This window comes from Loa loa, assembly GCF_000183805.2.
Source record: "Loa loa unplaced genomic scaffold supercont3.176, whole genome shotgun sequence".
NCBI lineage: Eukaryota > Metazoa > Nematoda > Chromadorea > Rhabditida > Onchocercidae > Loa > Loa loa.
The window spans coordinates 20,960-35,315 of NW_018108356.1; the positions used below are offsets into that span (position 1 = coordinate 20,960).

Here is a 14,356-nt window from a genome sequence, read left to right on the forward strand (position 1 = left end):
AAAAAAAAATTGAATAAATTATTTTTAAAAATTTGGAGAATTTATTCATTACGCATATATAATCAAATTATGCTTATCATTAATCGATAATTTTTCTTTGTTATCGTAACATTATACATAGAATTATTATAATATATCGTTATTGTTGTAAAATAATTGATAATCATTGATAACATATCAATTAATTAATTGCTCGAATTTATTGCTTAAGCAATATTATATTCTTATCAAATTTAATAGATTTTTTCTAAAATTTTCCCTTTCCTTTCTTTTCCTTTTCATTTCATTTGATAAATTTTCTTTTCTTTTTTCTTTGTCTTCTTGAAATTGTTAGATTATTTTGGATGAAATGAAAATAAAAACGAAAAAAAAATTAATTCTAATATTCAAGCATATTCATTGCATTCAGATTAGACTACGGTAAAATTCATTTAAGATAAATTTTTAAAAAGTTTATTTAAGAATGGAATTTAAAATGAATAAAATTCTTTTGGGAATTTTTATAAATAAAAAAAAAAGGAAGAAATTAACGAAAGTGAGAAAATGAAGTAAATCATGATAGTTTATGGGACAAGTGTAGTTTTTATTTGAAACTAATTGAAATTTATGCAAAAATTACAATTTAATTTTTGGGGAAATTGATTATTTATGATTAATTATCTGAATGGACAACTTTCGTTCCGGAAAACCGTTTCCGGAACGAAAGTTGTCCATTTTCATACCGTTTCCATGAAATTTAACTGAAGAATTTATAATTTATAACTGATTACGTCAAATGGTATAACATTTCATTTCTCGAATTTTCACAGTTTTTTCTTTTCTTTTTTTCCCCCCCCAAAAAATAAAGGTCAAAAAGTAAAAGGGCAAATAATTTTATCTTACCTTTTCATTCATTTTAAACAAAATTTCATCTCCTATGATCATCCCAATAACATTTTTAGGATTTAAATTCTAAAAAATTAACGAATGGAAAAGTTTGGATGGCAAAATTTTTAATCAAATAAACTTTTTAATTAAAATTACAACATTTTATTGCTTTGTTTTGACAATTTCAACACATTCATTAATGCAAATTTTCATCATTTGTATTTTAAATTTACCTTTTCTTTTAAAGTAGTAATTCGTAACTTTTCCTCCTGACCATTGGCCATTCTGATTCTTTTATTTATACCATTTGTCCATCAGATATAAAAATAACAAATTCTCGTAATTTGAAAATATACTTTAATTAAAGTTTTTTAATATATTAGCTAAACTTGGTGTAACATTAAACTATAAAAAAAAAAATCAAAAACATAATAGCCCTCGTAATTTAAGTATTTAACGCTTGCAGACAATCACTGGTCACTGTCCATTGAAAGTGACCGGTTGAGAAATACTATTTTAAAAAAATATTTTTTTTTTTGACTTTTTGATCAATAGAATATATACTTTTTAAAGTGAAAATTTTAATCAATCATCGTTGTTGGAACTCAAAAAAAAAAAAGAAATAAAGAGAAAAAAAGAAGAATGAAATATTTCAATATCTGTTTGCATCAATCTGTCAGGTGTTCTATTCTGTTTACATCTCCTTTCTATCCTTAATGTTTGTACAAATTTCAATTGAATTCGAATTTTTAAAAACCAAATCCTCATTTCTCATCTTTTTCACTAAGCTATACGGCTTTAAATTTTTAAATCCAATAACTTTTTTGAAATATAAAAAAAAATTACGAAATGATTTTTAATCTTTTATTATTTTAACCTCTCCTTTGCTAATACTATGAGGATATTTTTTTTGAATGTATATGTGAAAAGAAGAAAAATTTAATTTAGTCAATGAAAGATTAAAATTTAAAATTTTTTTCCACATTCATCTTCCTCATTTATTAATCCATTCAACTTTGACCTATAATCCATGAACATTTAGCTAGCAGTATGACTGGCTCATTTATTAATCCTTTCAACTTTAACCTATAATCCCTGGACATTTAGCTAACAGTATGACTGGCTCATTTATTAATCCTTTCAACTTTGACCTATAATCCATGAACATTCAGCTAGCAGTATGACTGGCTCATTTATTAATCCTTTCAACTTTGACCTATAATCCATGAACATTTAGCTAGCAGTATGACCATATTGTAGTTTTTTTCCTAAATTCTGATTAGGAAATTCAAGAAATTTCCATTAACTGAATCATCATATTCATTCATCCGTTCATCAATATTTTCCGTTTTTTTTAATGAAGAAGAAATACTATAATTTCAGCTTCAATTAGTTTAATACGTTAATTATAGTTACTTTGACGGAAGCAGTTCTTTTTTCCCTTATGGATTCGATTATTATTTGTTGTTTATCCGGAAATTTTCATCTCTTTTTTATAAATTCAATTACTATTACTTGCCGCTCATCCGGAAATCTCCATTCCTTTTAAACGGTTTCAATTACTATTATTTATTGCTCATCCGGAAATTTTCACTCTTTTTTTATGCCTTCAATTACTATTATTTATTGCTCATCCGGAAATCTCCATTCCTTTTAAACGGTTTCAATTACTATTATTTATTGCTCATCCGGAAATTTTCACCCTTTTTTTATGCCTTCAATTACTATTATTTATCACTCATTCGGATACCTCAATTTTTTTTTTTTCTTTTTGTTCTATTATTTCTTTATCTTCAAATAAAATTATTATTTCGAAAATTTTTCTTATCATTTCAAAATTATTTTACGATTAAATGATTTTTGATAATTTAATTCACATATTATGGTATTTGGGTATGCAGAAATATTATTATATTGATGTAAGCAAGAATATTGATTAACTTATCACTTACTCACTTATCACTAATCAAATTTCACGTGTAAAACACGTGTTAGTTTAGATTCATACATTAAGTGTAAACATTTTCACGCTTTATATCAAACAATACTTTACTCTTTTTCCATTAAACTTTGATTTAATTAGTTTAATGTGAAAGAAATTTGCATTTAAACTAAAAAAAGAAAAAAAGTGATTTTGAAAGTAATATGTGAGCTTAACAAACGTAGGTGTAATTATTTTGACTATAAATACATTATCTAATATATACTTAATTATTGTCTAACTTATATCCTGCACATATTTTTTACCTTTGACCTTTAAAAATTATCATCATTGTATGGAAAATTTATAATGAATTAAAAGCAATCAATTTAGCAAAATGGATTAATAAGTTAATTAATATTTTGATTAAAATTTATTCGATATGTTATTACAAAATGCTTTTTTTTTCGATAAATTTACAATCAAATATTAATTTACAAATAATTTAATAATTACAAATTCCAATTTTAATTAAATGATAAAATTGTTAAAAAACTAAGCGAAAATTTTTTTCTTTTTTTTTCAACTAAAAGAAACTAACAATTTTTGTTTCATTTTGTTGTAAAAATGAATGATTTCTCCTATTCATTTCTTACAAATCATTAAATTTATTCTCAGCTAGAACCCCTGTTAGGAAGCCGTTTTAAAATGGCTAACAAATGGACACTCACTCACTGACACCCACACGGACACAGACTGACACCCACACGGACATAAACACACACCCGTACAGACATAAATACACATTTTAATCGATCTCTTCCTCTCTCTCTTTTCAAAGACATATCTTTTAGTAAATATCGCCTGACAAACATTTTTCATCATCCAACAATCATTAGTTAACATTGTTATGACTCATCCATATTACTCCTTCTTTTTCATTTCAAATTTTCCAACATTTCTATGTTTCATCAATTAAAACCGATAATGAAATCGATTTTTAAATCCAATAACCGGATCAGGATTTTTAAATCCAACAATTACAGCTACTTTTTTTCCCCATTTAAATTCAATAATCAAATTAATGGTTTTTTAAATCTAACAAATAAATCTATTTTTTACACATACTCTTTTACTTTTGTTGGTTTATTGAATTAATTTTAATTAAATTATTTATTTAATATTTAAATTTAAATTAGAAGATGTTAAAGATGCTGTAAGTATAATTCTTGAAAATTATTGCTAGAATGGAAATTAGATTCTTTTCTCTGTCTACAAATATCCGATAATTAATTTTTTTTTTTTAGTGAAGTAAAAAAGCATCTTGAACCCTTAACATACTTATATGATATATCCATATACAAGGCATTTAATAGATAAAACATAATGAGAGATATTTTACCCATTTCATTAATTAACCCGTGAAATGCAAATAATAAAGCTCGAATTGATGCTAACAATTTTTTATATCATATTTGAGTTAAAAAAAACATCTCAAGATAATATTGCAACGGTGTTTATTCATTTGCCAATTACTTTTTAGTGATTTAATTAATTATCCTTTTTTCTTTTCAGTTCCTATCAATTAAAAATTACTCAAATCGTCCACTGTTTTAATGCTAATAAGTTACATTCTCATTTACTCAGTTAAAAGCTAACAAAAACTTGTTATATACATTACAATGAATGTTCATTAGCAGGTATGCAATAATTAATTGAAATGATTAGTTATACAGGTGAGACGCAAATTTTCATAAAATGTTAACCGATGGGCTGCATCTTTTTAGATGACCTATCATTTAATTATTTGAAATTTCGATTTAATTAAAGTTATGTTTTACATCATTAATGTTTATTTTATTTGCTTAGGTTGTTTTTTTCGCCTTTACATTTCTTTGTTTCAATCCCAAAATTTGGACAAATAACAGATTATTATAACCTAAATCGATAAATTCATTATGCAAGCTTTTTATACTTCATTCTAATCTCTTTTTAAACTTGAATTGATATTTGTTTCAAGCAAATGTATGTCTTTTTATATATCGATTTTCTTTTTCTTTTTCTTAGGACTCTTTTTAGCACACAGTCACATTTTCAGTATTGTTTCAAGTAAATTAATCCCAAGTTTTTGTTTCTAGGACTTTTTTCAATGAATAATGACTCCTGACTTCTATTTTCTCTTCATTTTATAGATTTCTTACATAAAGAAATTTGACAATGAAGTTGCACTTCTTTTCATCCACGTTTTTGAATATCTTTACTAATAGTAAGCTAATAATTGATTTTATTCATAATTTTGCAATTTTTCATGTAAATTATTCAGCTTTTTTCATACAGTAATAGCTTTTTCAGCTTTTTTTGAACATAAACTGATAATTTCTCATTCTTTTTTTTCTCTCTTTCCAATTGGTTACGTTAACATTTTACATAGTCGCAGACGCTACATGAATTTGTGTTTCTATTGCAGGCAGGTGAATTATATGTGCATAGCGAAGAACAGGAAATAACAATGAATACGAACGCAGCATGTAATTTGGAAAGGTTGGTGCAACGGCTTGAGACAGCCACACTGCGTTTGGAAGCATTGGGTGCTCAGAAACCGATGTTAGCACCGAAACCTACCAGGAATAATACACCACCACCAACTGTTCCTTGTAAGTTTCGAACTTATTTAAAATTGTTCGTTTTTATATTGCCTCCGATCAGAATCAGTTTACGCCTTTGATACACACTTCTCTGCTCCTAAACATAGCTATATGTTTATCTGACTTAAAGCATTAATCACTAATTAGAGCAGGATGAAGTTTTTGCAATAGGCCTATTGGAAGCAACAGGATGAACAACAGCTATGTTTAAGGAGGGCGTTATTACGATGATAAAATCATCCGGGACTGAAAAAGAATTTCAGACAAAAATTATTTATCCGAAACAATAATTGTGCTCATTTACCTTGATCTTCAATTCGAATATAACCTTATCGCCAAAGATATAGAAAAAATGTTTTTGCCACTTCAGTCTGGTCACGTAACATGGGTAATTCAGACTAAAAATAGTTAGTTGGGCATGGTATAGATAGAGATTTTTTTGTAGTTTATTTTTATAGTTTATTGGGGGGAAGTTCCACGAATTGTATCATGAAAGATGATTAGGTATGCTCTTTACTGATTAGATCTATGCATATTGGTTCACCTCTCAAAGCTGTATCTAATCTAAAAAAGTGCTTGAAAATTAGATAAACTTGTGACGTTCACCAGATAGTACACTCAACACTGTAATATGAAAAAAAAAATAAAAATAAAAATGATTTGTCACCTGAATTACGATCTTCTATAATCTGAAAGTGTAAAATTGATGTCTTCATTACTATTTGATGATCATGACTGAGGAATGGATTTTTCGGTGACATATAAGAGAGTAATGAAAGTACGTTTTAGAACTGTAAATTATAGCTATAAATGTGATTAGTAATCTTTCAAAAGTGTAATATACCAGACATTTTTAATGTTTAGTTGCATTCACTGTCTTTTATCTGGTATCTTTATGTCGTAGAATGTGCTTGGATTTTCAGGGTAGTTTTAAAAAACGACAACTTCAAATTGAAAGCTAAAGGACTTTCGAATAAGAAGTTTCATTTGTTCAATGATGACTTAAGTACTTTGATGAGGTGTGTGTGTATATATATATGTGTATGTGTGCATGTGTTAGTATCTATGTGCATGTATATGGCAAGGAAGATTTTAAAATATTTTGGAATCTTTTTGTGAACTGCATCTTGAGTTGGACACAGACGAATGGACGAAATGCAAAGTGAAATAACACGGGAGATAGTAATGACATTAGTTTTGGTTTCGGTGAGAACATTGTTCTATGAAGCAAACAACTGCAGTGGATGTTGATGAAGGTGATTGAAATGTTCTTATAGGAAGCAAGAATAAGCTTGTTCTAACCCTAAAGCCCTATCCATAATTCTTATTCTTACTTTTTTTTTTCTATCCTGTTTTGATCTATCGATAGCATAGATCTAGAGCTATAGCAGCATCAACCGCAACTGCTGTTATAGCAGTGCTTTCGGTCAACGACTACAAGTTAAACTATCATTTTGTTCAACTTTCCCAATTCCAATTAATTTAAATCTTCCGGCACCTTTTCTAGTATTATCAGAGAACTTCCATTGTTTTAGAAAATTATGGAAAACCAGGAAGAGTTATGACATGAAAACCATAATATCTCATTTGCTTAAATTTCGAGTACAATCTTATGAAGTACTTTGAAGCATTATTCCATTCGATTTTTCAATTTAGAAACTTTCCATGCTTTTCCATCATTGTTAAATTTTTTTCATTTTTTTTCTCAAATATCACATGAAATTTCCCTTAAATAAACACATGGTAATATTCAATCTCCGTGATATTCATTCTTTAGCTCTTGATTCTTTGAAAAATCATTTTATTCACTGACGAATGCTTATTTGTTTTGTTTTTTCCTAAATTTTTTGGTCAGCTTCACCTATTTCGAGCTTCCACAAGATTTGGTAAAGTTTGTTTTTCTTCATTCCTCAGTTACAGCCTTCTTTTTAGTTGGCTTTTCTAGCTTAGAGAGAAGAGAGAGAAAAGAGAACAGTTCATTCAATGCTGCAAGCTTTTTGAATTCTATGGAACAGTTGCTTGGTGGAACAGATCGCTGTCGGAAATTCCCGTTTTGCTTCTATGAAAATTTTCTTTATAGATAATTTTAGTAAGAAAATTCCATCATATGGCGATGCTTCTCTACTGAAACAGCCCCTTCATAAGATATGTGAGGTTCACAGATAAGATTACAAATTGTTGCATGATTGGTTGGTTGATCGTAGGTAGGAGAAGACCATTAAAGGCTTAAAAGGTGAGTGTGTTTGCATGATTTTTATCAAGTTGCTATGTCTTAGCTGGGTTAATCCATATTTATACACCATGCATTTAGAATAGTGAATGCTTTTCAAATCGTGTGCCAAAGTCATTCAACATTTACTGTTCTCTGTTTTTTTCTTCTTGACATAGTACTCTCACTTTATTGGAAATTCACATTTTAATGGTTTCTCACGATTGTTGAAAATTAGCATTTTAATAATTTTTAACGATTTACCGTTTATTCACTTACTTTTTTAGTTTGGTTATGTGATTCGAAACAATATTTCGTAAAATTGAGCTTGGGAAATCACCGTCAAGCCTTATTGTGCTAAGAAATTTGCTGGAATTCTTCGAACGATTGTTTATTCGATAATGGCATATTCTTCCAGCTTGGGTTAAATTTTGGTTATTTACCTCTGAAAGGCTTTTTTGCTTTTCTTGTTCTTCCTGGTTTGACTTCGCGTAAAAAAAGAAGCAGGTAGAGAAAATGTTCTTCCAGAGTCCAAGACCATTCGGGCAGCACTCTACGTCATATCGTTCGATGAGTAGCGGCATGCATTCATCGTCTAGTATGACCAGCTTGCAAGTGCCGGAACCGAAAAATGGACGTGCTAGTGCGCCACCAATAAGTTTTGCATCCGTTTATGAGGGTAGCCGTTTTGGCCCATCAGGACCACCACTGGATCAAACTTCTATTAGTAGTACTAATTTCGAACAAACGAGAATTTCCAAGGAGTCATCAGATGTTGTTAGCCCAGCTGAGTTGTCCACACTGGATTCCAAAAATTATGCGAAGTGCAAGACTACATCCTTACATGACTCACCTGATTCAGACGGAACTTCTGGTCAGAATTTGAATGTTTTCCAGCCAGAGATACATATTCCAATATCGAAGAGCAGTGTATTCCAAGTTCAGCGTCCCAGTGTTAACCAACAACTACCACATTGGATATGTCAAACACAATCTAGAGAATCGCAGCCAGAACAAACTTTACAAAATGTTAGTTCATATTGCAAAGAATACCATCGGTCGATCACTAGTAACCAAGGCAATCGCTTTCGCTCTGGTTCAGCGGTGCCTTTTACCGAGCATTCTCCAAAGCCGGTAATAATGCAGGTGAAACCGGTACCCATTTTAGGCACTGGTGGATATGCCAGTATGCAATCAACACATGAACAGGGTGGTTTTTCCGACGCACGGGTTAGAAGTTCTGCTCAGTTTAATGCATCTCAAATTGCTTTAAATGAACAACAACAACAGCAGAAGCCAACTGCGTATCAGCAATGGGAAAGGCGTAAAAACTATGCAACATTACATCATGTAACATCACCAAAAATGGGGCCATTGCAAAGGCGTACATCAGATCCAAATTTGTTGAAAATCAATGGCAACGATTTGCCGGAGAATATAGCAATGTTTAATGTCGCCAAGGGAGTTCGTGCAGAACTAGAGCAAGATCCAAAATTCCGAAGAAGAGCTGACATTTTGAGTAACCGAACAGTAGCGGAACCTACTACAGGCACGTTTTCCTCACCAACTCCTCTTAATAAAGAACTACCGAAACAGTCTCCCTCATTGCGACAAATAGAAAGTTTTTTCGAGCACAACGTTGAACAACTTCATAACGTGTTTGGTACCAAAAGACCACCACCGGTACCATCAGCAAAACCATTCAATGTAGAACATGTCCGTAGTATATTCCGAACCAACAACACTGTTTGCACAGACTCGCCACCAGTGGCTACCTCTATATCTATGGATACACAAGTTAAACAGGATAATCCGCATTTAGGGGAGCCGATAAAATTATCCATTGAGACGCATAAGGCTCAGGAAGGAACACCTCACGCCACATTGAGGGAAGACATACGGACATCCGGGATTATCAACCGCCACATAATTAATACTTCACAAAAGACTAGACCGGAAAGTGGCACTGGAAACTTGGTGGAACAGAAGGCATGTTCGGTTAGTGAAATAGGTAAAGAAAATACACAAGCAAAACCGACAGCACTTACATTTATTGTTGATAAACCAGTAATTACAGCAGGCACTGATAAAAGCCCCGAAATGCGAAAAGAAATAACCATACAGCGAGAACAACATATCCTTTCTCAGGATATTGCTGTGTTGGAAAAGGATTACGATTCTCTTGCCACGTTTGTCATACCACGACGCCTAAACCAACCATTTCCTGTGGATAGTGCAACATTCATTAGTGGTAATGAGAAAACTCGAAATGCTGCTAGTCCACTAGGGATCTTAATGAAAGATGGAAATGGCAACGATTCGGGAATTAAAACACCAAAAAAAGTTGCATTTCAATGTGACAGAGATAATATCAGTTTTATGAGGAATGAAACCGAAGAAAGTAAAAGTAAGTAATATTCTTTGTGATCATCATATCTTATCAGAGGAATTTGCGAAAAAAAAAATGTCGCAAAGAGATAATCCTTGTCATAATTATTTCTTTCAGTGAGATAAGATTTGCTGTATTTTTTCCATTCAAAAATTTTTTTCTCTTTCCGTGCAGATTTCTTCTAAAGATTTATAATGATTTAACTTTTCTTTTTCTCAAGATTCTCTAGTTTGATCAGTGAACAGTATATAAGATATGAATATGTGAACAATGATGTGGTGTAGTTTGAGATATCGAAAGTTCCATTTCACATATCATTATATTCTATTTTATGTTCTTTGATGTATGAAATTTTTCTTCTGTCCATTTTGTCGTCGTTATGTATTTTACGTATATTCACAATAGCAAGTGCATGGAAAGGAATGTTTTAGACATTTAAATGATTTTGTCTTTTTCTTTTGTAACCTAAAACGATTGGTGTGACAAAGTAAACAGTCACTGAAAAAATATATTTATTCAAAGTTTCAAAGAAAAACAAAAGGTTTTTGGGAACCATAAAAATGCATAAAAGTAGTAATTTTTTCACTGATTTTAGGATGCATATTACTATTTTTGCGCATATTTATTCCCTTCTAGTCTGCTAATCATAACATAATTGTATTACTTGACCAAAAGAATAAAGTTCTTCAAAGTTTTCAAAAAAAAAAGTGACGAGCAAAAGCAATAAACAATAAATGACCAGCAAAAGCAATAAATCCTTAGCTTCGAAATCTGATATGAGTTTCTTTTAAGAAGAATGCATATTAAGCAGTGCTTTTCCTCCCAACATTTCGACATTGATTCGGGATGTTTGAGGAGTTGAGCAGTTATTGGAGTAATTAATAGCTTATTTCCCAAAAAATCTAATTCTTTTTATGGGAAAATTTAAAGGAAATTACTGGTCATAAATCGGAACATCATATCATGTGTAATCGGATCTTTTTTAACTGCCATTTTAATTGGTAAAAGTTCGCATCTGTTGTTCACATCTTTTCATTAGTATTTTATTGAAATTTTAGCCTCAACTGAAACTCCACCATCTGTTGTACAGTATGATGATGCTGTTAATGAATCTCTTCAAAGATTGCTGAAACTAAGTGCTGATATTGGTGGTGATCTGCAAACAGTGGTATGTCAAATCATTTTTTTTCCTTTACTTTTGCATATCTTTCTAGCAATTTATGGGACCAAACATATGTTACGGTGAGCAAAGTTTTGAAGTTGTGACTTTTAAATTGTAATCCACGATTTCGACGATGGTGATATTGATGAAATTTTTGATTTACATATGGTTATATTGCGCTTTTTTTCAGACTGAAGGAGGAGATCAGGTGGAGGGACGAAAATCTTTCATTTTTGGAAATGCTTCGTTAGATAACATGTTCATTTTTAGGGCAATAATTTGTCTGCACTTTTCACGGAACAGCGGAATTTTATTTGGTTAGCTGCTGGTCAAAAAGAACCATCGGTTAAGGATCTTCAAGCAAAACTTAATCCTTTGGTTAAGTTAATGGAAGATTTATCAGTATTCAAAGAATCCAAAAGAAATACACCGTTTTTCAATCATATTTCAGCGGCAAGTGAGGGAGTTCAAGCCCTTGGATGGCTCACTGTGGTAAGACCCTTAAAACTTTTTAAATTTCCAATTTGCCTAGTTTTGTGCCATGTCTTGAAATAGACTTCTCGCATACCATATTAGTTAAGGGAAACAATATTTCTGTTTAAGGAGAACTAGATATATAAGCATAGATATGGAGGTAAGAAATCCATTGCATTTCTTTTATGTTTTGGTTATTCTTCGTTTCAGTAATTTTACAAATTACAGAAACCAGCTCCAGCACCATTTATCAAGGAAATGTTTGAAGCATCGATGTTCTTTGTGAATCGTGTCTTGAAGGAACACAAGGATGATAAAGTATGTTATCAATGATATTGATCATAAGGTGTATTGTAGTGTATTTCTTGTTCTATTTGAAAAGCTGACTTTCGATACTTTGGTTTATTTTTCATTCCTTCAGTTGAAATGTTAAAAGTCGTTTTTAATTTTTCTTATTTCCATGGTTACTTTAATTTTTTTCGATACTTTGGTTTATTTTTCTTTCTATTTATTTATTTTTTCAATTGCATTGATTGGGAAATTTTATGTCTATTTAGATACATCAAAAAATCAGTGAGGTTTTTTGAAATCATTTTATATTCTTTGCAGATCCATATCGAATGGGCGAAATCATGGTCAGATGTTTTGAACGCTTTGCAGAAATATGTACGACAAGTACATACTACGGGTCTTGTTTGGAACAGTTGCCCAGTGAGATTTTATTAGTTTCGAAGGGATTTCAGTTTGCTTTAAAATAGTTATCTCCCTCTTTTTTTCTTATAATTTACTCATTCTTTTTATTTGTCGCATATTCACCATATCGATTTGCTTACATCAGAATTAACGGTGTAAGATGACTGTTTAGAGATGGTATTAGAAATGAACTTATATTTGATCCTTAGATCTTCGATTTGCATTTCTTTGTATTATAAAGGCTGTATGAAGAAATTGCATTTTATTCAATGGAGGGAAATCCGGTGAAAATTTTGATTTATGGGCAGTAATTAACACAATTAGAACAAACAATAATCGAAAAACAGGGCAAATAAAGAAACAAAAATCAGAAAACTAGACAATACTGAGCAGAAAATTATTTAGCAGCCGTAATCAATAAGGGTAGTTTCATGACGATTGTGTTTGATCAATTACAGCATTTGTCACTACTCCAGGAATATTTAAAATGCGGGAATTTAAATTCCTTTTTTTTAAGGGTACAAAGCCACCAGCAGCAGCAGCAGCAGTAAAACCAATCAGTTCCAACAACACTTCATCTGGAGGTCCACCACCTCCGCCACCTCCTGTTCTTCCACCTGGTCAGTTTGTTGTGCTTTTTTTTATGCTTATATTTTAAGGACGGTTAGTTTCCTGTTGAAGTAAATGATTTAAAGATCTAGCATCATATGAACAATCCATTTGGGAAGTTGAAATCTTTGTTATATCCGACATGCATCTGTGATATTATGAAAGAGACATACTGCACTGAATATCTGGTCTGATTTTTGTTTGCTACCTAGTTAACTTGTGGTTTAATTTAAACTTCAGTTTTGGGTGTTGTAAGCCATTATTGTTAGTGCGATACTGTAACTTGGTGTTTTGTTTGTTTTTTCCCACTTGATAATTACAGAACTTCATAAATTCGGACATTTTTTCACCTGTGTTCATTATTCATTCCAGCTGTTTCCATGGATAACGAGATATTTCAATCTCATTTTTCCATGTGTAAATCTTTTTCTTTATAGATCTTTTTGCTGCAGTATCATCTGAAACAAATGTTTCAACCGATAAAAGTGATCGGGCAGCTTTATTTGCGGAAATTAATGCCGGAGAAGAAATTACAAAACGTTTGAAAAAAGTAACACCTAATATGCAAACACATAAGAACCCGGCACTTCGGTCACAGGTATGGTTATTTTTCGAAAGTTTTCTTTTTTTATATTCATTACGAGGCAACTTCACACAATCTCAAATATGGGATATAGATGAGTCGCTAATCTACTCTGGATTACTTTCCGTGATTTCAAAAAATTTCATTCTATACCCTGGCAACAGGCAAGACATTCTTTTTTCATCTACATTAGCAGGACTATTATTTAAACAAGCGAACTTATAGCTTAGACAGGTTGATTTTTAGGTCGATCAGCTGACTAATTTTTAGCATTTTAGGATGATCAGTTCTAAAAAACAATGGATTATTTGGTAAAGTGTTAATTGAGTATCACTTTGTCAGTTAATTGCCAAACTTTTGTCAGCTTCTTATGTGTTTCATTATGAGTTTGGAGCTTTTTAGTCTTACCATGTTCTAATGTCATTTAATTTCCAAGTTCGTCTACCCTTATCGTAATCATGTTAGAATGTAATCTTATGTTATCCTCATGTAAGTAAAAACGCTTCCCTTAGAGTATTTGGTGTTTTATTTCATTTTTTACCATGTCTCAATAAATTTTTGTATCCTTATAGCATAAAGAAGTTGAAGCTGGAACACAAAACAGAGAGACAGCGCTGACGGCAGCTGACGGTACCTCACCGGTAAAAAAGCAAGCAGATAAACCGCCGAAAACGTGGTTGGATAATGGCAAGCAGTGGAACGTTGTAAATTTTACTTTTTCTTATATATATATATATATATATATATATATATATATATATATATATATATATATATATATATATATATATATATATATATAGT

General features: G+C 30.9%; 1 protein-coding gene across 1 annotated transcript in view; it reads left to right on the forward strand.

The window, feature by feature from the left end:
* The first annotated feature begins 5,249 nt into the window (after positions 1-5,249).
* Positions 5,250-14,356, forward strand: part of LOAG_18024 (adenylyl cyclase-associated protein) — a 12,017-nt gene continuing 2,910 nt past the window's right edge. The window contains exons 1-8 of the mRNA XM_020450694.1: positions 5,250-5,442; positions 11,090-11,199; positions 11,464-11,685; positions 11,896-11,985; positions 12,277-12,378; positions 12,878-12,980; positions 13,407-13,567; positions 14,125-14,256. Coding sequence (XP_020305593.1) covers positions 5,298-5,442; positions 11,090-11,199; positions 11,464-11,685; positions 11,896-11,985; positions 12,277-12,378; positions 12,878-12,980; positions 13,407-13,567; positions 14,125-14,256 — 1,065 coding nt within the window. The 5' untranslated portion in view covers positions 5,250-5,297. The remainder of the gene's footprint in view (positions 5,443-11,089; positions 11,200-11,463; positions 11,686-11,895; positions 11,986-12,276; positions 12,379-12,877; positions 12,981-13,406; positions 13,568-14,124; positions 14,257-14,356) is intronic.